We start from the raw sequence: 21,880 nt of genomic DNA on the forward strand, positions 1-21,880 counted from the left end.
GTGGCTTTGCTTCCTGCAGCAACCGCCGGCGGCCCGAGTACCCCCGTCGCTGCGCTCCGGAGCTGGCTTTCCGCGCCTGAACGGGGTGAAGCGGCGACCGGGGTGGAGGGTGGCCGGCGGGGCCCAGGCGGGAGGCGCAGGTAAGGGAGGGGGCCTGGCGCGCGGCCGGCTGGCGCTGAGAGTGAGGAAGAAGGCCGGTTTGGGGAGCTCCGGGGCCAGAGCCGAGGGGAAGGCTGAAGTGAAGGCGAGAGCTGAAGCTTCACCACCGTGGCTGGAGGCCGGACTGTGGCCGAGGCTGGGCAACGAAGGGCAGAGAACCGGTACCTGCAGCAAGCCGGCTCCCCGATTCCCCGGTTGCCCCTGGTCTGGGAGCCGGGTGCGGCTGTTCTTGAAGAGGTTTCCTTGGAAACATTTGAAGTTCTCTTGCCCCTCTCTTGTCCCACTCTCAGCTTATTTCGGAGGTGCACAGTCCCGTTCCTCCTCCTCCTCTGATGGATCAGCTCCTAGTCTGTGTGTCAGAGGTGCATCCGTAGACTGAAAAAGAAAGTTCTTGAGCTGCAGAAAACGACACCAGTAGTGGGTTTTCAAATATGAACAGACCTCTTTAAAAATATTTGTTTCTTCTACTTGAGTCCATCCCATTACTACCTATGTTTCAAAGTCTCTTGAGGAGGAGACTTGATTTCCCATTTAGTATTTTACCTTTGCTTATAATGTTCCCAGCAAAAGGGTGAGGATGAAATGCGATGGATGTTTTTAGAGAATTAAGATATGTCCAATATAGAGATTATTTTTAAGATATTCAAGAGATATGAGAAGTGCTAGAATTCTGTAGAAAGCAAGTTATTTATGTTTATCTGAGATGTGTAGGTATGTGTTAAATTATCATTTATTGATTCAGTGCATACTCTGTTTTAAAACCAGAGGTAGTGGTTTGATTTTGCACTCTCTTATTTCAAACTTATTTGAATCTCCTTTTCTGCCACTCCAAAACTTTCATTCTATCAGGATTCAAAAATAACCTTAGTTGTTTGTTTGTTTGTTTGTTTTGGTTGGGTTTGGGCTTTTGACAAAGATTGGGCAGGTCATCTGTTCTGTGGAGCAAAACAACTTTCCCTTTTTCTTTTCCTGTGGGCTCCCATTTTCTGCTTTCTGGGAAGAGTAATGTGGATCACGTTGTGGTCTTCCTTTAGTGTTTCTGTTGGCATGTTGGTAAAAAATTGAACAACAAAATCTTTGTTGATGGAAACTGACAATTCTAGTATTCAGCTGGCCTGCATTATTAGATATGTCTTGAGTATTTTTAAAAACTGTATTTAGAAATTATTCAGCTGATACTTGGATTTTTTCATCCACTATATTTTGAAATTGGCCAGTGGATCTGGCCTGTGTTCTACATGGAATACCTGATTAGCCTTCACATTGGCTTCATCACCGAGATAGTGTGTGGTGGGGTAGCCTTCAAAGAAGAGGCAAAGTACTGGCATTTGGAAGGCCAGGTTAATATTTCTAATTGCCTGTCAGCAAGGAGGCCTAGTTTATATCCCAGACAGTAATTAAGCTGCCAGAGAATAAGAGTTGTAAGGCAGTTTTTTCAAGATCCTGGTGTCATTATGAAATTGTTAAGATTAGCTATGTGATTGTGTTTATGTTTCAGAGACTGCACTTGCTGAGCGTTTTCGTGGTAATTTTTATGCTCACATCTCCAAAGCTTATTAATAGTTTTGTATATGGGTGACCCTCAGTAGTAACGCTGAGATTCTTCATGCAGATTGCTAACTCTGCTTCAGATGCTACTTATGTCACAGTAGAATGTGGACTGTTTTTCCAAGCCTGAGGGTGGTTGTTGCAATCACACAATCCTTTGTCTTTAGTACTCTTTTTTCTTCCCCTTCCCCCCCCCCCCCCATTTTGAGTTGACACGAATTCGTTTAGCAGCTTGCTTCAGAATCTTTTATGCTGGAATATGGATTGTCATGATGATTTAGAATTGTTGACTATTCTCCCCAATAGACGGTGGTATTAGAGACCCTTTCTGTCTCCCTCCATCTCCCTCACTCCCTCCCACCCTCTCCTCCTTTCTCCCTCCTTCCTCTCTCTTCTCCATCTCTCTCCTTCCTCCTTTTCCTCAACACTCCTTCCTCTTTTTCTTCCTCCTCTACTCCCCCCCCAATACCAATAAACATTTATTGCCAAATCATGTTCAAGTCCATGGTTTCATTTCTGCTTTAATCAAATTATTAATCAGGAATTTAGATAGGCTGGAATTGAAGTCTGTGAAGAGCTACAATAATAATTTCGATCTAAAGAGGAATTCTGGGATAAAACTTGGGGTGTAATTACAGTTCTACCACTGACTGACTAGTTGTGTGACCCTCAGGAAAGTCACTTTAGGTTCAGTGTGCATTGGTTGCCTCAAAGGCAAAGTGTAGTAAGGCCAGCTCTGTGCGCTTTCCAGGATTTTTGTAAAATTAAAACAAGGTGGTAGATACGATTTTGAAACTGAAAAGCGTTTTGTGGGAGTGTGATGTCCTCTTTGTAAGATATAAAGTAGATGACAAAAATCAAAAGTCATCTGTAGTACTTTAATGACTACAGTTATGCATAGTTCATGGTTGTCATTAATTTGAAGTGTTAAAGAGACATCAGTGTTTTTCTCTACCCTCCATCTGGTGATGTGCTTACCTTTACTACTTTGGTTCAACTATCATTTTTGGTTATTTAAAAAAAAAAGCTCTTTAAGATCTTCATTTTAATGTCTATATGAGGTTATGCTTAAAAGGAGAAAAACCAGATTCACGTGCCTAGGAGGAGAGATGACAGGAACAGCTTGTTGATTTGAATAGTTCTTGAGGAGATGAGGCACGGTTTGAAGAAATCTTTGAGGTTGTACAGAAATGTCATTAAGGGATGACTGTTTCATTTTCTTTTCTTGGAAATATTTATGTTTTATATTTTTAAAAGAAAAATTGAAATAAATTAAAAATTTTTTTTGAGGAATTAATATGGTTGTGTAAAACCAGTTTTCCTTATAACTTTAAGCAGCTGTTGAGTTATCTCTTTTTCCAAAAAAAATGTTAAAATGGAAAAGATATAAATTATGTGAAAATGCTTTTTATTTCTTTTTTCCTGCTCACATTTGTACCTTACCTCCAAATTACTAATAATTTTTATATTTTCTGTAGATTAAATAGCAATGTTGAAAATTAGATTGGCTGTGTAATCGTAGTTTCAGTTGTCTGACACCCTTCCTTATGATCTAGACTGCAGTGTTTTTAAGCCTTAATTTGCAATATATACTAAACTAGATTTATTTACTCTTTGGTTTCGGAGATCAGAGTTTTCAGAGTCAGATTTCCAGATATTTAGGTATGCTGTTTGGAATCAAATTTTGGGCTTCCTTAGGAACTCCTATCTTTTGTTTTTTAGACTCATGAAATGGCCACAGATGATAAGACTTCCCCAACATTGGACTCTGCTAATGATTTGCCTCGATCTCCTACTAGTCCTTCTCATCTCACACACTTTAAACCTTTGACTCCTGATCAGGACGAACCTCCTTTTAAATCAGCGTATAGTTCTTTTGTAAATCTCTTTCGATTTAACAAAGGTAAGACTTGTTCTTATGGATCAGAGAACCTGTAATTTTGATTTTCTAAAATTCTCTTGTTCAGCTCAGCTTTCATGCTGTGTTTTGCAAGAATGTGAAATATCAACAAGGAGATAGCTTTAATCATCGGTCACTGGGGTTTGCTGCTCAAGAGAAGAAAGCTAGAATTTTCCCTGTAATCTTATTAGTTATTGGTAACTGAAGATCTGAATTGAAAAATAATGTTAAAAGGAGATCCCTCTTTGAAGGTAGCATTTTTTTTCACCTTTCTTAATATGTTTCAACTTTCTTAAGTTCACAGAATGGACTTTGTTTTTATGGGGGTAAATAGCCAAAAGATTTTAATTAAAGCCATAAAACTAGAAGACTCAGCACCTGGGAGGAAAGATTCCTATTTTTCCAAAATTGAAACTGTTAGCACGCTTTTTGACTTAAACCTGTTAGATTAAGATGTAAGTGTAATAATATCAAGTGAAAAGATACTTTTTACCTATTTATATAAGGAAATTTAACATCATGCAGGACTTTTATTTAATCAACAGTCTATTCCAAACAAATGCATTGCCCTCAAAACTTCCATTCCAGGGTCAGGTCCAGGATTACATACTGCATATAGTTTTCATCTATCTTTTGTCTCCTATTCTCTGTCTTGTGAGATGGACATTTTTGTAGAGAACACGCCAAATATTTTACAAACTGTTCCTTAATTGGGATCTTGCTTATTTTTATTTCTTTAATTAAAGTATAGCTGACACCTAATGTTACATTAGTCTCAGGTGTACAACATAGTGATTTTGACAAGTCTATACATTATGCCCCACTCCCCCAAGTGTAGCTGTCATCTGTCACCATACAGCTTTACTGCAGTACCATTGACTATATTCCCTATGCTGTATCTTTTATATCCATGACTTGTTCATTCCATAACTAGAAGGGAAAAAGTACTTTTTAAGTGAGCTCTTTTGAAGTAAGGTATTTTTTACCTGGAAGAAAAATTTTAAAAAATAGGGGCGCCTTGGGTGGGTCATTCAGTTAAACATCTGACTCTTGACTTCAGCCTAAGTCATGATCTCACAGTTCCTGAGTTGGAGCCCTGCGTTGGGCTCCGCACTGCCAGCATGGAGTCTGCTTGGGATTCTCACTTTCTCTGCTGGTGTTTTCTTTCTCTCTCTGTCACTCAAATTAAGTAAATAAACATTAAAAGAAAAATTTAAAAAAATATGGCCTATTATCTCTGCTTTATATTTGGCTGTATTATTTGAAATGCATTAGAAAGTAATCCCTCTTGTAAGGAACTTGAGGGTTAATAGTTTAATTAGTTCAGAAGAAATTTTAATAGTATTAACAGACTTTTTTTTTTTTTTTAAGTTTGTTTATTTATTCATTCATTCAGAGAGCAGGGGAGGGGCAGAGGAGAGAAGGAGAACGAGAATCCCAGCAGGCTCAGCACTGTCAGCACAGAGCCTGACAGGGGACTTGATCCCATGAACTTGTGAGATCATGACCTGAGCCAAAACCAAGAGTTGGAACTGACTGTGCCAACCCAGGTGCTCCAGTATTAACTGACTTTTATTAGTAGTCAATTTAAAGTTCTATGAAATCTCCTCCTGTTAGTCCATTTTTAAGGTAATGACTTTTTAGAAAAATTTTATTGTTTGCTTTTAGATTTACAGAAAAATTGGGAAGATGGTACAGGATTCTCATATACCCCCACACCCAGTTTTCCCTGTTATTAACATCTCACGTTAGTATAGTGCACTTATTACAATTAATGAACCATTATTGACACAGTATTATAAACTAAAGTATGTGTTTTATTCATTCTTCAGTTTCTACCTAAAGTCCTTTTTCTGTTCCAGGATCTCATGTGGGATTACACATTATATTTAGTCATCATAAGACAATAATCTTTTTGTTTATTCAGCAAATGTTTATTGAGTGCCTATTATCCACTGTTGCACTGTTTTAATAGTGCATGGGATCTATCCCATAAACAAAGCAGATAAAAAAATTTTCGCCTTTGTGTGAAGCTTACATTCTATTTCCTTTAATATGCTCAAGGTACTTCTAATGAAAAAGTGAAACAAACTGAAGATCACATGCCAAGGAAGAAATATTGGCCCATAATTTTGCCACTTTCTTGAATATCTTTTTTTTAAGCTAATTTTTAGTTATGCATACATTACATATATACATTATCTTCAGAACAGTTTTATCTATTCCTTCTCTTTGCTGAACTCTGAGTCTTAGTTTTGCAAATAATGCCAAGCTTTCCTTTGCTACAGAGAGAGTGGAAGGGGGCCAAGGAGAGCAGCCGTCTCTAAGTGGAAGTTGGGCCAGCCCTCAGCTCCCTTCAAGAACACAGTCTGTGAGGTCACCTACACCTTATAAAAAACAGCTTAATGAGGAACTCCAGCGGCGATCTTCAGCAGTATTAGGTGAGACAGTGTTCTTATTTCATTCCTTTCTGTGTGTTAGATTTTTCCAGACATTGTGTTTCCCAGGTTATTTAGTGACTTAACTTTTCTGCTGTTTGGAATAGTCAGGTGCTCTTCAGAATTCATGAAACTGTTACCTAGATAGTGAAAGAATTTGTTGATACCTAAAAAAAAAAAATTCTTAAGCGTTTTGTTAAATTTTAACTTAGGCCAAGCACAGATATCTTGACTGTCTTTTTGATTAATTACTTGCTTGGGTTTCAGAAGAAAACAGTTTGCAACATCCCCAGGAGAATACAGGTTAGTTTCAACTTTGTGAATTAATTCTGCATCTGTTCTTGGGATGGCTAGTGTAATGTGGTGTGCATGCCTCTGGCTGCAGAACTCTCAACTCCGTTAGTGGGCTGCCCCTTGCTCTTGTCCTTCTGTCCTTGTTGGGATGCGGACTGTCATTGTGGCTGGAGGGATGCGGACTGTCATTGTGGCTGGATAAGCTGAGCTCTTGCCTGTTTGTTCTCTGTCCTGGTCTACTGTAGTCATCTCCTTCATTTTCATGCTTTTCTGATGAGTATAGGCTGGGGATCAGTGTCTGAATGAGAGACTAGACAAAGTCAGTTCTATGTTAGATTCTATGTTAGAGTTCTATGTTAGTCAGTTTCTGTTAGATTATTAAACTCAGCACAGTGGCTTGCCCAGCTCAAGGGGGCAAAAGAAAGGCAGTGAGAGGTGACATAATAGAGGGGGCAGCATTGGAAGTCAAGTGTCCCTGAACACCAGATCTTGTCTTGTCTGGCCAGTCTTCCCCGTGAGATCCTCCAGTGAAAAGTGGGCAGGCACAGGTAATGGTGGTTGGCGAGAGAGCTCTTCTAGCTAGTTCAGATTCAGTTTACGACCTCCTAAGGACTGGAGTGGGGCGGGCTGCATCACCACTGCAGGTTTCCCAGAGCAGTGAGCCTCTGCCTGGGTTACATCAGCCACTTGGAAGGAAGAATCAGAAGGTGGGAAGTGGGGGAGAGAGAAAGGAGGCCATCCTTACTTTAACCTTTAAGCTCAGTAAGCTCCTTTGCTTTTGAACCTGACCTCTGGCAACACTACTGTTTTTGTGGAGGGGTCTGACTAAATCCTATGCTGAATTAAGCATAGAATTTCTTTATTTGTCAAATTGAGGAGTTGGGCTAGAATCTGATCTCTTAGGGGTTACAAACTGACAGCCTACCACACCTTGTCGTGGTGTTTTGATGAACTTGAATTTAAATATCACAAGGTGGAGCTTGTAATGTCTAGTTTGCTGCAATCCCCACTACTCCTTACTTTCTTTCAACTCCGTTTGATTCTTTGATTGTACCTTAGCTGCTAGAAGCATTTAAGCTTCAGAAGCCTGAGACTGACCGATCAAGTTCATTTTTCTTTCTTTCTCTCTTTTTTTTAAATGTTTGCTTATTTTTGAGAGAGAGAGAGAGAGAGAGAGAGAGAGGGAGAAAACGAACATGAGCGGGGAGGGGCAGAGAGAGAGTGGGGGCCAGACGATCTGAAGCGGGATCTGCACTGACAGCAGAGAGCCCCATGTGGGGCTTGGACTCACGAACTGTGAGATCATGCCCTGATTTGAAGTCAGACACTTCACCAACTGAGCCACCCAGGTGCCCTCAAGTTCCTTTTTGTAACAAAAGGCTGCAATTCCACAATTTATTTGCTATGTGACTTTAGGAAAGTCATTTAATTATGCAATATCCATTTTACAGGAGAAACAACTAAGGTTATTTAGGGCAGAGTGCTAGACCAGATTTCCTCTCAGATCTCTGTCACCTCCATCGGATACTTGTGATTCTGTTGGTTCCAGGAACAGTGCCGCTCTTCCTTCTCCAGTGAATGATGCTATTAGTACTCTCTTATACCTCTAAGCAGCTAGAAGGGGCTTCACGATTATTTGTTGTCCCTGCATGGGAGCACAGCTATTGGAATTCTAACAGCTTCGTCTGCCTCTTTTTTCAACTCAAATTACAGAGAGTTGCTTTTTATTATATTGTGATATTCAAAATTTTGGTCATTCTAATACTTGTACCTTTTATTCTAGTAACAACACATCTGAGTTATCTGCTGAAATTAGGGTAATACTATTTATAGAAAGGTAAAGTTTTTAAGTTTTCTAACAGGTACAGTTTCAATAATCACTTCTGTGATTCAGTTGTCTTTGGAGTTCTTTGTCAGTTTAGAGGCCAACCTCTCATTTCTTGGTAATCCTTTCTGTCCCATCCAGCCCAGACAAAGAACAGCTAAGGCAACTAGCAAATAAGTGAGTTTGAGAAGATTTAAGGTGGTGTATTTTCCATCCTGATCTGCCATAGGTTATTAGGTTAATGAGTTTAAGCTAACAGAGATGTCAGCCTTTTTGTCAAGCCACCTTCGCTTGACTTAGGTTTTGTAACTGCCAGAGCCAGGAATAGGTGGTAGCTTCAGTGGTAATCTGGCTGCAAAATGAAATAACATGACAGCTTTGGTGGGCACACCCGTTTTGGCTACAAGACTGAATTTGGGTTTGTTTTACTATTGATAGGACTGGCATAAGTATTGCTATTTAAAGTGTAAGTGATCCCTTCCAGTTGGAGATGCAGGGTTAAGGAGGTGGCAGGAAAGGGTAGGATTGGAGTTCTAGCAATTCTTTGGCATTTTTATCTGTTTAGACTTGATGGAGGGACTTTTGTGGGTAAGTTACCACCCTGGATGTTCTGAACTCTGTCAGAGTCTTTGGGGGCTGGGTTATTAAACTTTCTGATCATCTGCTCAATGAGGCTTAGGTGGTTTGTGTGTAGACTGAACTGGACTGTTGCTTACTGTTTGACTATAGAGGCTAAGCTAGGTTAACTCACAGGGGTTGCCTTTTCTTCTGCTAAATTTCTAGCCGGTATTGATTATGGCTTGGGACCAAAGAGCCCAATAAATCATTAATGAATTTTGGGGCCATTTAAGCAGTACATCTGGCAGAGGCCTCAAAACTCTCAGTGGTCTTTTTAGACAGTGCTTGTGTTAGGTAGCCCTTACTTGCCTATGAAGCAATGTTTTACATGGTAGTAAGAAATACTTCCAACAGCCTCTTACCTTTATAAAGACTAGTTTTTTTTTTTTTTTTTTTTTAAATGTTTGCTTATTTTTGAGAGAGAGGGAGACAGAGCACGAGCGGGGAAGGGGCAGAGGGAGAAGGAGACACAGAATCAAAAGCTGGCTCCAGGCTCTGAGCTGTCAGCACAGAGCCCGACACGGGGCTTGAACTCATGTACTGTGAGATCATGACCTGAGCTGAAGTTGGATGCTTAATCGACTGAGCCACCTAGGCACCCCCTATAAAGACTAGTTTTAACTTTCAATCCATATCACTGGCTGGGAGAACATAAATTTATGTTAATAGTAAAAGGCACTATACATCACATATATATCTTCATATATGCCTTGTTTTTGCATAGACAGTAAGGACTAATAACAAGGTTGCTTTTTTTTTTTTTTTTTTTTTTTTGGTAAATCTGACTCAGACACAAGAAGGAAAGCAGAGCCTGCCTTTGGAGGTCATGACCCTCGTACAGCTGTTCAGCTTCGAAGCCTCAGCACAGTATTAAAACGCCTCAAGGAAATCATGGAGGGGAAAAGCCAGGTACTTGAGAAGATCATTTATCAAATATTTCTATGGGCCTCATGCCATACCCACTAAAACTGGCATAATGCCGTCTGAAAGAATGTCCAGTTAGTACTTCCTTCAGCTATGAATGTGTATTTTTACGTGTAAATTCTTAATTTTATAAATTTTTTTCTCCTTTATGGCTAGTGCTTTTTGTTTTAAGTTAAGTGCTTTTCTGTTTAAGAGGTATTTATTTAGCCCACCGTCAGCGAATAGTCTTCCATAGTTTCTTCAAGAAACTTCATTATTCATGTGAAGTTTTGGGGTCAAGCTTTATTTTTTTCTCATGGATGTCTAGAGGGACCCAGCACCAATTTTGGTTTTGAAAGACCATTCTTCACTGATGGCATTATAAATCTTCTCACGAGTCCACATAACATGTGTGCGGGTGTACCAGGGCTCTCTTTTCTGTTATATAGCTCCTGTTTTTTTCTATCCTTGAACTGATTTTCTGTCTAAAATTACCATAGTTTCAGAATAAATTTTGATGGCTGGTAATGTAAGTCCTTCAACTTTGTTTTTGTTTCAGATTGCCTTGGTCATTTTGGCCATTTCCATTCCCACATGAATTCTCGAAATGGTTTGTCAGTTTCTGCAAAAGAAACCTCGTAGGGTATTGATTAGCACTATATTTGTCATTGCATCTTTTCATATTTTCGATTTCGCATATTTTTATTGTTATAGGATAGCGACCTGAAGCAATACTGGATGCCAGACAGCCAATGTAAAGAGTGCTACGACTGTAGTGAGAAATTTACAACCTTTAGGCGCAGACACCATTGCCGCTTGTGTGGGCAGATTTTTTGCAGTCGTTGCTGTAATCAAGAAATCCCTGGAAAATTTATGGGCTATACAGGTAAATGCATTTCATTGAAAGTTTTACAGTTTTTAAAGATTGTAACTGTAAGTCGTTATAATACAGGACCAATGTGAAGCCAGTTTTTATTTTGGAGCTTCATGTGTGAGACATGGGGGACACAAGTGAGGGAGATACAGCTTTGTTTTAAAGGACTTTACAGTCAAATAATAAAGTAGGTGGACATGTTCATAAATAACTAGGGTAAAAGATAGTGTGCCATAGGTGCTAGCAAAGACCATAGGAGTGTTAATATTTGTTAGACAAGATGGTTAGGGGACATTACTAATGTATATTACCACGAGAGTTTTCATTTTACAAAGTGCAGATCTTCCTTGAGTTGTATGATACTGTGCTTTAGAAAATTGCATCTTACTCATGTTCTTTCATGAGTTGTAGCAATATGGAGATTTAAAATTATATGTTGAAGCAGAAAAAAATAATGATGTGTGGATTTATACAGTGATTTGGGAGTGCAAGGTGGACAGAAGTTTCCAAAAAGAGAAACCCTCTCGGCGTCTCTCAAATTATTTTTGTTACCATGCAGATCTTCCTCTTAGCTTTACTCATTTTTTTTCCCACCACTAAACTGCTACAGATTTCAGAGTTCAGTTGTCTCTCATCAGGATTATGGCTATAGCCTTTAAAAGATTTTTTTTTTACCTTTAGTTTTTTGTTTTGTCTAATTCCTTTTCCACATTCTGGTCATTATTCTTTGTTAAATGCTAATTTGATCATGTCAGGATATTCCCCTGCCTGAAACCCTTTCAGAGCGACCATTACCCTTAGGATAAAATCCAGTCTTGTTAATATGGTTGGTGTGTCAGTTTCCCAGGGCTGCCATAACAAAATACCACAAACTGAGCAGCTTACAACAACAGAAATTTACTTTCTCACAGTTCTGGAGGCCAGAACTACCATAATGGCTCTCACTCCACAGGTCAGGGAACTAATGTAGAGATTCTGCCATTTGCTGAGTATGTTTATTCCAATTATATATTTGAGAACTGAGGAATAACGACAGAATAACCACTGAACCCACTAGAAGATGGATCTCAGCTAAAATGCTGTTGATCAGCTGACCTCTGTAAGCCCCTACTCTGGCAGACTACAGTAAAATGTTGGGTCCCTTGGAATTAGTGTCACTTAAGAGCCAAAGTCCAGTAACTTCCCCAAAGTTTGACTGTTAACCTTTTTCTCAATGCACAGTCACCCTGATAAAAGGGTCCCTTTTGGGGAAGGCTGTATACATTTTTGGCAGTGTAGCGGAGTTCTTCCTCAAGGGGACCCAGCCTTCCTGCTTCATTCATGGAATTCGAGGTCTATAAATGGCTCAAGTCTGAGAATTGAAGGGCCATGACTGTTTTTGATTTAAGTTAGACTACTGTCCACTTGATCTAGAGTTCTTCTACAAATCAAGTAAGAATTTAGTGGACTGCCCATTGAATTCGCTTCTAGGAACACCATGATCAATGCCACAGGTCACTATAAGTCAGACTATTCTGGTTGCTGCTTTGACTCTACTGTCTATTGTGGTATGCATGCCCACCTTGTCATTGGCAATGAAGTGCCATCACTCGGCCCCCGCCACCCTGGGATCTAATGGTCTCTGTTGCATTTAGGTTTTCCAATTCAGTGGCAGCAGTTTTCCCACTGTAATTTCTGACCTACAGAGAACAGTGACCACAAAGCTCTACAGGGATGCTGGGGCTCTCCTCACAAATTTATTTCTCATGGTCATGAAAAGCATAGGCTCCAGATCCTCCTGGGTGAGTGAGCAGGTCTTGCTCACTCTTGACATTATAATCCTCTCTTGACATTATAATCTTCCTATTTCTTTGCATCCCTTCCTTCATTGTATACCAGGGCAGTTCTGGCCTTTCAGCTTCTTTTAGTATAGGCTGCTTTTGGTCCATGTTTTAGCCAGGCAACCAACCAACCAACCAACCAACCAGACTCTTAGAGCCCTTTTTTTTACCCCTCAAGCTACGATATTCCATCCAGAATCTTTGCTTAGTGGGCTCATATCAAAAATCAGCTTGGTCCTACTTTATGTTCTTTCCACTATTCTATATCTTTGATGTGTGCTTCCACACGTATTCCCTGAGTTTCTGTCCCTGTAAGTTTGAAAAATCATGTAGTTCTTTTGGAGTGTAGTGCACCTTCTCATGGGTCACACTATACCTTACCTTTCGGGGCTTGTGGGGACTTGAGTCATGTTATAACTCTAGAAGCAAAGAGGGTAGTGGGAGTGGGTCCTGAGGAGAATAAGCAGTATTTGGTAAGGTAGCAAACTCAGGCCATTTTGGATTTCTCAGGCAAAGCAGGGTTAATCTCTGACAGGGTGCGAAGGCTAAGAAAGGCAAACAAGACTCAGCAGAATTTTGGGGTTTAGTGTTCCCCGCTTCATCAGGATCTTTTCATATATCCCCATTCTACTTTTCAGGATTCCATTCCTTCCTAATCAGTGCCCTTATTTTAGTAGCAGTCATACTACAAGATTAATAATTCAGTGTGCGTTGTAATTTAGCCACTTGCAGGATGAAACTCTTAGTTTGATTTTCAGCTCTTTTGCTATAGGAGATAGTGGTTTCTTTCAGGGAAGACATAGGAACTTCTAGGTAATTTGTACAGTTCTTGACCTGGGAATTTGACTTCCTGAGGTCATCCTTTTCTTTCCCCCACTTTGTCTAGTGCAGTTAGGAGCAACCAGTCTATCTCATTATACCCGCTAAATTGACAAAAATCTTTTAAGATAGGAGGCCCACCCACTTTATGGAGGGTAATCTTAATGTCAACAGATTGTGTACGTTAATCATATCTATAAAAACCCTTCGCAGCAACAACTAGACTACTATTTGACCAAACATAAAGTTGACACATAAAATTAACCAACTCATTGCGAATGGGATAAGACATGCTGGATGCAATTGTATGTTGTAGTTGTGAATAAACGTAAAAGTACCCGGAATAATGTATGGCACATGGGAAGGGATGAATGAATATCGAACAGTTATTGGTGTAGTAGCAGTAATATCTCTGTATCTGTCATGTAACTTCTTCATTAGATGTGCCTTTCACCACAGCCGACAGTTCTTTGGTGGGAGAGCTGTCTCATCGATCTTTGTATCCCATCACATAACACAGGCATGTGTTCAGCAGGCACTTGCTGATGAAGATTCTTCATGAAATGAAAACTTTCAAGTTCAGGCTTGGCTGAACTGTGTTGGTCTGGTCATTTTTATTCTGATCGCTGACTGGTTAAGGGAGCTCTCCTTAGAGTAAGAAACAAACCAAGCCTTTGTTGTGGGAACTTAAAGACCTTTCTGCAGGATGTGATTTCACTTCCTTACTGCAATTCTACTTTGGTCAGCTGATGGTGGTATGTCCTAACACTGTCATTTATCCCAGACTGGAGGTCACTTTTTGTAGTCCTGTTTGCAGTGGATATATTTTTCTTTAGTTTTAATGCAACAAGTGGTATTTAATTTTGCTTAAAATATATGCATAACTTAACAAAAACTGAGCACTACGTAGTTGTAGTGTTAAAATGAAAAAAACCTAAAACACCATTTATTAATGTTTATTTATTTTTGAGGCAGGGAGAGAGCATGAGTGGGGGAGGGACAGAGAGAGAGGGTGGTACAGAATCTGAAGCAGGCTCCAGGCCCTGAGCTGACAGCATAGAGCCTGATGCGTGTCTTGAACTCACAAACCATGAGATCATGACCTGAGCCGAAGTCGGCCGCTTGACTGACTGAACCATCCAGGTGCCTCATAAAACACCATTTACTATACTTGGTAGTAATTATGGTAAAAACAGAGTACAGGTGCTTTTAAGAAATCTTCTGTTCCATGTCACTTCAGTTTTCTAATGCTAATGGTGAAAAAAATTAAGGTAGAATTGTTAAATAACATGTTATTTGTGAAGTTTAGTTATCTGACTTTTTTTTTTTTTTTAGTACACTAAACTGTTACAAAATCACATGAATAGTGGTTACAGAAAATCAGGGTAGAAATGAAAACATATTTGGGTGGGGCTGTGTTCTAAAAAAATTTACAATGTACGAGAGTATTAAATTACCTTGTTTGTTCTCTGAAGAATATTTCATTTCCATACTAACGTTCATTATAAGAATTTCTGTAATAGTTTCACCTATGTGCTTCATACTGTGTGTAAGCCCATTTTCTGTTTGTTTTTACAATGGTGCCCCCTTGTGGAGGCCCCTGTTAGGACTTCACAATGGAGACCTCCGTAATGCTTTCCTCTTTTCCTCTTTTCTTGCCGAGGAAAAATATGTTGTTTTCATTTGTATTGGTTATTTACTCTATTTGAATTTTTTTTTTCCTTGAGCCTACTGCCCCTTGTTTCACTTTTAGAATCTTGAAAAATACATTTTTTTTTTTTTTGAAAAATACTCTTTTTTTTTTAAGTTTATTTGTTTTTGACAGAGACAGAGTGCGAGCATGAGCTGGGGAGGGGCAGAGAGAGAGGGAGACACAGAATCTGAAGCAGGCTCCAGGTTTCGAGCTGTCAGCACAGAGCCTGACACGGGGCTCAAACTCACGAACTGCGAGATCATGACCTGGGCCAAAGTCAGATGCTTTTGACTGAGCCACCCACGCGCCCCGAAAAATACTCTTTTAAAAATAGAGTTTTCTAGTATCAGAGTGCTATTTTCTTAACTCATTAATAAATATTTGAGGTAATTTGGATGCGTGGGTGAATTTATCATAATGATGGTTTTTAAAATGTATAAATGAGCCAACAAAATTATTTTGCATTTTTAAAACCTCTGTTTTGGTGGTCTTTACTTGAAGACGTTTTCCTGTTACTCGAGTAACTGTTAACCCAAGAATTTAATGTGTTGTGTTAAATTGTTATTGTTATCTTTTGAGTTAATTTTCTTTTTTTGTTTTCCCTCTTAGGGGACCTCCGAGCTTGCACATACTGTAGAAAAATAGCCTTAAGTTATGCTCATTCCACAGACAGTAATTCCATTGGAGAAGACTTGAATGCTCTTTCAGATTCCGCTTCCTCTGTGTCTGTACTTGATCCAAATGAACCTCGAACACCTGTTGGAAGTAGAAAAGCCAGCCGCAACATATTTTTGGAGGATGATTTTGCTTGGCAAAGGTACTATCACTTAACTACAGTTTTATTTATATTTGAGAGCTACAGATAGTCTTGTGACCCATGAGAGCCTTCAGTTAATATTTATCTCCTTTTATTATTTCCTACAAATTCCCCACCTTTTTCTTTGGCTTTCTTCAAAAGGATCACAGAATGTTTATCGTGATTATATTGACTAATTAGGATGTAAGCTCTGCAAGAGGAGAGACTTTGTATCATTCTTGCTCACTGTTCTACCCACTGGCACCGAGAACAGTGTAAGGTGTATATGTGATCTTGATAATATTTCTTGAATAGGCAACAGAAGTTATTGGGATTAATGATTTCTTTTTGTTTTGAAGTTTATTTATTTTGAGAGAGGGAGAGGGGGAGAGAGCACGAGCCAGGGAGAGGGAGAGAGAGAGAATCCCAAGCAGGCTCTGTGTTGTCATAAATCTTGAGATCATGACCTGAGCTCAGATCAGAAGTCAGGTGCTTAACCAAATGAACCACCCAGACGCGCCCTGAGATTAATTTCTAATGTAGCTTTCTTAGAGAAACAGAATGCTGTTAAGGTTTGTTTTTATAATATGTGTAAATGGAATTATATTGCCTTCCTAAGGAACATTTCATGTTTTTCCATAGGTCTAAATATGCTACATCGTCTGCTAGTGAAGGATGTTTTTAACTTTTAGAAGTTACCTGGAATTGTTTGAATTAGAATCATAAATTCATCAGTTTCTGATTGTTTTTTGTTAGCTAAGTTATATTCTTATGCGTAACAGTAAATCTGGCCATGTCAAATAGCTTAGAGTTTTAATTAACTTCTTTCTTACAAGTTATTTTGTCAATCACCCCTTAAAGGTATGAGGAATTAATACATAACTAATGAAGTTAAACAGAAGTCAAGAATTACTATGTTACAGCTACATTCTATGTGTATGAATCTTAGGGACATAATGTGGAGCACAAAAGAAAGGCCCATATATAACAGTGATTATTTATGAGGTTCAAGAATATACAAAACCACACTGTCTAGGTATACAAACGTGGTAAACTTAAAGAAAAGGAACAAAATGCTATATACAAAATTTACAACCATAGTTTCATTCAGAGCCCAGAGGGTAACAGGATTGGGTAGGGGAATATAAGCATCTCGGAGTCAGTGCTAATGGTGCATTATTATTTGTGGCATCATGATTCTTTATACATTACATGTATTTTATAAATTTTAAAGATTGATTCTACACTTAATAGAACAATAAAAAATGTAGGAATTCTTAGTTCTTGCTTACATTAGCTAGTAATGCCTTTTAGTTGTACCTGGCCCTATTGTGTGAGCCCAGAATTGGCAAGTATCATCTAATAAACCAGATTTTGAAAGCTTCTTGAGAGATGTAGGATTAATGTCAAAGGTAGAATAATTTTAGTTCTGTGCTGATTGATGTTCATTCTCTTTTTGGTTTTCTCATCTCTGAGATAGGCACTGCTTTCTCCTTTTGACAGATGGAGAAGCTGAGGTTCAGAGAGATTGAGTGATGGACCCAAGTTCATACAGCTAGTCAGATGGAGAGCCTGCACTTGGACCTAGGTTTTTCCGATTCTGCAGTGCTATTCCAGCGGGTTATGGGGACTGAGAATAAAATACTTGAATTCAGGATTTCCCCCCAAGGTCACTTCAGTTTTGTGTATATGATTGATGAAGGAGTGCTGGGAGTACCCATCCAAGCAATGTATTATTTTAAGGGCATACTATATACTTAAACTACCAGTCTTTTGGCATTTGATGCACTTAATGTAAAAAAACATAGTTTCTACCTTAATTAAAATAAAATAAAACTGATGCATAATTTCATCATTGCAGGGGAAAACAATCAGCTTTTATTAAAAAAAAATTTTTTTTAATGTTTATTTTTGAGAGAAAGGGAGACAGAGCGCAAGTAGGGGAGGGGCAGAGAGAGAGGAAGACAGAATCCAAAGCAGGCTCCAGGCTCTGAGCTGTCAGCACAAAGCCTGATGAGGGGCTCCAACGCACGAACCACGAGATCATGACCTGAGTGGAGCCGAAGTTGGGCGCCCAACCTACTGAGACACCCAGGCGCCCCACAATCGCCTTTAAATGTTAAAGCACTTCATTGAAATTGGATTTGCTTGTTACTGTCCCAAAACACAAAAGCATCTCCATATTTTTCTACTTTCTTTATAGTTTGATTCATCCAGACTCCTCAAATACTCCTCTTTCAACAAGGCTTGTATCTGTTCAAGAAGATGCTGGGAAATCTCCTGCTCGAAATAGGTAAGCTGCCAAATGAAAGCTTTATATTCTGTGTTTGAATTTTTCTTTTTTTCATAGTAATGAGAAGAACAAACAGATGAAAATGGGTGAGATTGATTGTTATACTTTCTTAGCTCTAAAAGCTGAATTAAACTGTTGTTTTCCCTTTTGCTAGTTAGCTCTGGCTTGCATTCTCTTCAGTATCTCTTTTCTAGTATTTTCCACTGGCTTCAGATCTTGGAACCCACAGCCTCCTCTTTCTTCTAGCTTAGCAGATGGCCTTATTTTCTATTTCATAGGGAAGAGAGGAGGTAACAGATGGGCACTTCCTTAACTCTTACCACCACTTACCAACTTGATTACATTTAGAGCTAATTTTTTTTTTTTTTTTTTTCTTTTCTACCTCTTGACCAAGCTAATTCTCCATTTGTATTCTGGATCCCATCCCTGCTCATTTTTTATTAATTATCCTATTGATGTTTGTACATTAATAGTCATTTTGCTGACTTCTTACTGTTAGCATTTAAACAAACTCAGGTCACCTGTTAAAAACAAACAAAAATTTCTCCTTTATGGTTCATCTCTAGGGCCTATATTCTCAATTATTTCCTTTCTTCTTAGCCAAAGTCCTTGAAATAGTTGCCTGTAGTCGTTCTATACCTGCAAACTTCCTCCTCAGTTTTCACCTTACTAGATCTTACTAATGTTCACACCTTTTCACTGAAAATGCTTTCTTTTTTACAAGCTTAAGTGTTGACTAAGTAGTTATAAACCTGGAGAACTAGACATCTGAATGACTATGGTTTAACATACTTTCAATTTGTTCTTTCGACAAGTATCATTAAGTACCCATAAACTAGATAGTGGAATACAGCAGAGAGTCAAACACAAAAATTGAAAACACAAATAAGCAATAAAGCATAGGGGTAGAGGTTGAGATGTTAAATAGTGAGGTCAGGGAAGACCTCACTGAGAAGGTGACATTTGAGCAAAAACTCAAGGATGTGAGGGAATGAACCATGTGGAATGTTCACCATGTAGAAGAATGTACCGCAAAAACAGGAAACGACAAATTCCTAGAAGGAGCACACCTGGCAAAGGGTAACAAGAGGTCCCGTGTACCTGGACTACAGTGTTCTTACAGTTAAGTGTAAGGACTTTGTCATTTACTCTGGGTGAAATGGGAAGCTACTGGAGAGTCTGTTTTAAAAAACTTAAAAAAGAATTTTTTTTTTAATGTTTATTTTTGAGAGAGGGAGAGAGAGAGAGAGCATGAGCGGGGAAAGGGCAATGAGAGAAGGAATTAGAGGATCTGAAGCGGGCTCTATGCTCACAGCAGAGAGCCCAATGCAGGGCTCAAACCCATGGATCCTGAGATCATGAACTGAGCAGAAGTTGGAGCTTAACCAACTGAGCCACCCAGGCGTTCCACCCCTTAAGTTATTTTAAAAGGATCTTTATCTTTGACCTGGGGAGAGCAGTTTTTCAGTTAACACCTGGTTTTGAATGGCAGCCTTGTTATTAGCTGAGTTCTCTTAAATTACTTAATCTCTGATTCTTGATTTCTTTATATGTAGAATGGATTTACTAGTACCTACTCCATAGTGTGCCTGTGCAGATTAAATGAGTCATATAGTATCTATCTTACTGTAGATGCTCCTGCCTTTTTATCCTTTACATAGAAGCTAAAATTTGGGTTCAGTTTTTCTAAGTAGATGCTAACTAAATTTCTAGCTATAATTTTTTAATAAATAGAAGCTTGCTTGATGCTGTTGATATTCCACTTACAAATCATTTATCTGGTAACTTTGCCAAGAGACAAAATTAAGGATATTATGTCAGAATATAATAAGAGAGGAAACAAATTTTCACTCATTTTTTAATTGATCAAATTCAAAATATAATTGAGGATAACAACACAGGTCTAATAAGAAGAAAGGAATTATTTTGGGGGGTAACATTTGCTTAGTGGGGTTCAAAGTTAGTATTTTATCAGAACATTATAGATGTTCATCTAAAGACGCTCTTAGTTTATCTGGTATAACAAAAACTATTTAGTCTGTAGGCCATAGTTTGCTGTCGCTGATCTGCAAGATTATTTTTGCATTTAGTCTGTGATTCTTTATATTTGTCAGCTAAAAAAACAAAAACAAACAAAAAAACCGCACATGAATTTTCAGCATTTTAACAAGAATTTGTATATGTTTTCTTTGAAATATTACTGATATATGAACTACATTTGTCATTACTCTCCTGTAATCTTTCCATAGTGCCTTTCCTTTACACTTATTCTGAAGTAGTTTTAAACTAACATAGAAGTTGGAAATACAGTATAGAGAATTTTTAGATAACTTTTCTGTCAGCTTCTCCCAATGATAATATCATACATAGCCATCATAACTGCATTTAAAAGTACCCTTAATGTTGCCAAGTAAGCATTTATTTAAAAATGAATTTTCGCTGTAATTGATCGATGAAGAATTTACAATTGTGTTTTCACTTTTTGTTTTTATTTCCAGATCAGCCAGCATTACTAACCTGTCACTGGATCGATCTGGCTCTCCCATGGTGTCTTCATATGAGACATCTGTCAGTCCCCAGGCTAACCGGACATACGTTAGGACAGAGACCACTGAGGATGAACGCAAAATTCTTCTGGTACTGGTCCAGTATCTTTGACCCATTGCTAGTTTGAGCATGAAGATTGTTTATTTTATTGATTTTTCTTTTTAAGAAACCTACAAAAAGCTACTTAGCATATAAGTTAATAGAGGAAATAAAGTTTTTATTATAATCACCTAAGAAAGTGGTTAAGCATTGCATGCTCATATATTTGTATTAATATTTGCTTGACCCCTTTCATCTGGGAAGATCAGAATTCAGGTATCTATATAATAAGAGTTCCACTTTTAGTTAGGTCCCAGATTGCTTTTAAACTTTGAAAGATGTTTTGCATACACATGAAATGCTTTGCGTACATTTACTATTGTAGGTTTATATGAGATAATAATCAGTTGTTTATTGAATTTATCTGTGTGTCAGATAACCGTGTTTCATCCTGTGAGTGACTTAAAGAAATGAAAATGGCTTCTGTTCTCAAGCTTACAATTCAGAAGGTAGAATTGAGGCTGATGGACAGGTCCCAAATAGTAAAACAAGTAATACTTTAATAATAAGAAATACAAAGGTCCTTAGTAGTGAGGGAGTCAGGAAAGGCTTTCAACTGAAGGGCTTGACCCGGACCTTGAAGGATGGAATGGATTTAGGTAAGACAATGAGGAAAATAAATCTTATTTAAAGGTGTGACAGAGTATAGAGGTGAAAAGGAACATGACATTTTCCATGGACCAAAGTAGGGTTTATTAGTTAGGTGAGGTTGGGGGGAGAGATTAAGTTAGAGTCTGTGGGCAGTGAGAATGAAAGTTACTTGGGGTCACCTGGTAGAACATGGTGGGTGAATTCAGCCTTTACAAGTTTATTTTTGAATCTGTAGGTGCTGGGAGTGTTTTTGAGCAGGGAGTAATGCACTGAAGGCCTTTCTTCAGGAAAATTCACCAGACAGCTAAGTATAGGTGAGAATGGTGAGAAGCTGGTGGAGTGAAGGCCACAAGAAACAGATTAGTGTGACTGATGATTGTGTCCTCTTCCTTGCCCTGTCTCCAGCGAGGAGTATGCAGTGTTGTACTTAGATAACTAGGGGACTGATCATACACGCCATTGACTGAAAAAATTGATTAGGAATGGTGGCTTTTAAGAGAAAATGTTATGTTTGAAATTAGATGAGCTGAGTTCAAGCTGTTCCCCATGCACATGTCATTTCTGTTAAATCAAGGGAGTTAGCTCTGACAAATTCAAGTTGAATTTCCTTTTATGAGTCTAAAAATCACAGGAGAGAATTTGAAAAGGTATGTCATATCCTTC

The 21,880-nt window shown here is 38.6% G+C and overlaps 1 protein-coding gene across 9 annotated transcripts in view; it reads left to right on the plus strand.

Annotated features, from left to right (window-relative positions):
- PIKFYVE (phosphoinositide kinase, FYVE-type zinc finger containing) overlaps nt 1–21,880 on the plus strand; it is an 88,538-nt gene that overhangs the window by 6,390 nt on the left and 60,268 nt on the right. For 4 of the 9 annotated variants that reach the window (XM_086719480.1, XM_086719476.1, XM_086719477.1 and 1 more), the window contains exons 2-9: nt 3,430–3,610; nt 5,896–6,048; nt 6,313–6,348; nt 9,573–9,691; nt 10,400–10,571; nt 15,501–15,708; nt 17,891–17,980; nt 20,479–20,617. In XM_086719480.1, coding sequence (XP_086575606.1) covers nt 3,439–3,610; nt 5,896–6,048; nt 6,313–6,348; nt 9,573–9,691; nt 10,400–10,571; nt 15,501–15,708; nt 17,891–17,980; nt 20,479–20,617 — 1,089 coding nt within the window. In that variant the 5' untranslated portion in view covers nt 3,430–3,438. The other 5 variants (XM_086719483.1, XM_025933605.2, XM_086719479.1 and 2 more) reach the window with 4 other exon arrangements.

This window comes from Puma concolor, chromosome C1 (genome assembly GCF_028749965.1).
Source record: "Puma concolor isolate L17-30 chromosome C1, mPumCon1.1.hap2, whole genome shotgun sequence".
In the NCBI taxonomy this organism is placed as follows: domain Eukaryota; kingdom Metazoa; phylum Chordata; class Mammalia; order Carnivora; family Felidae; genus Puma; species Puma concolor.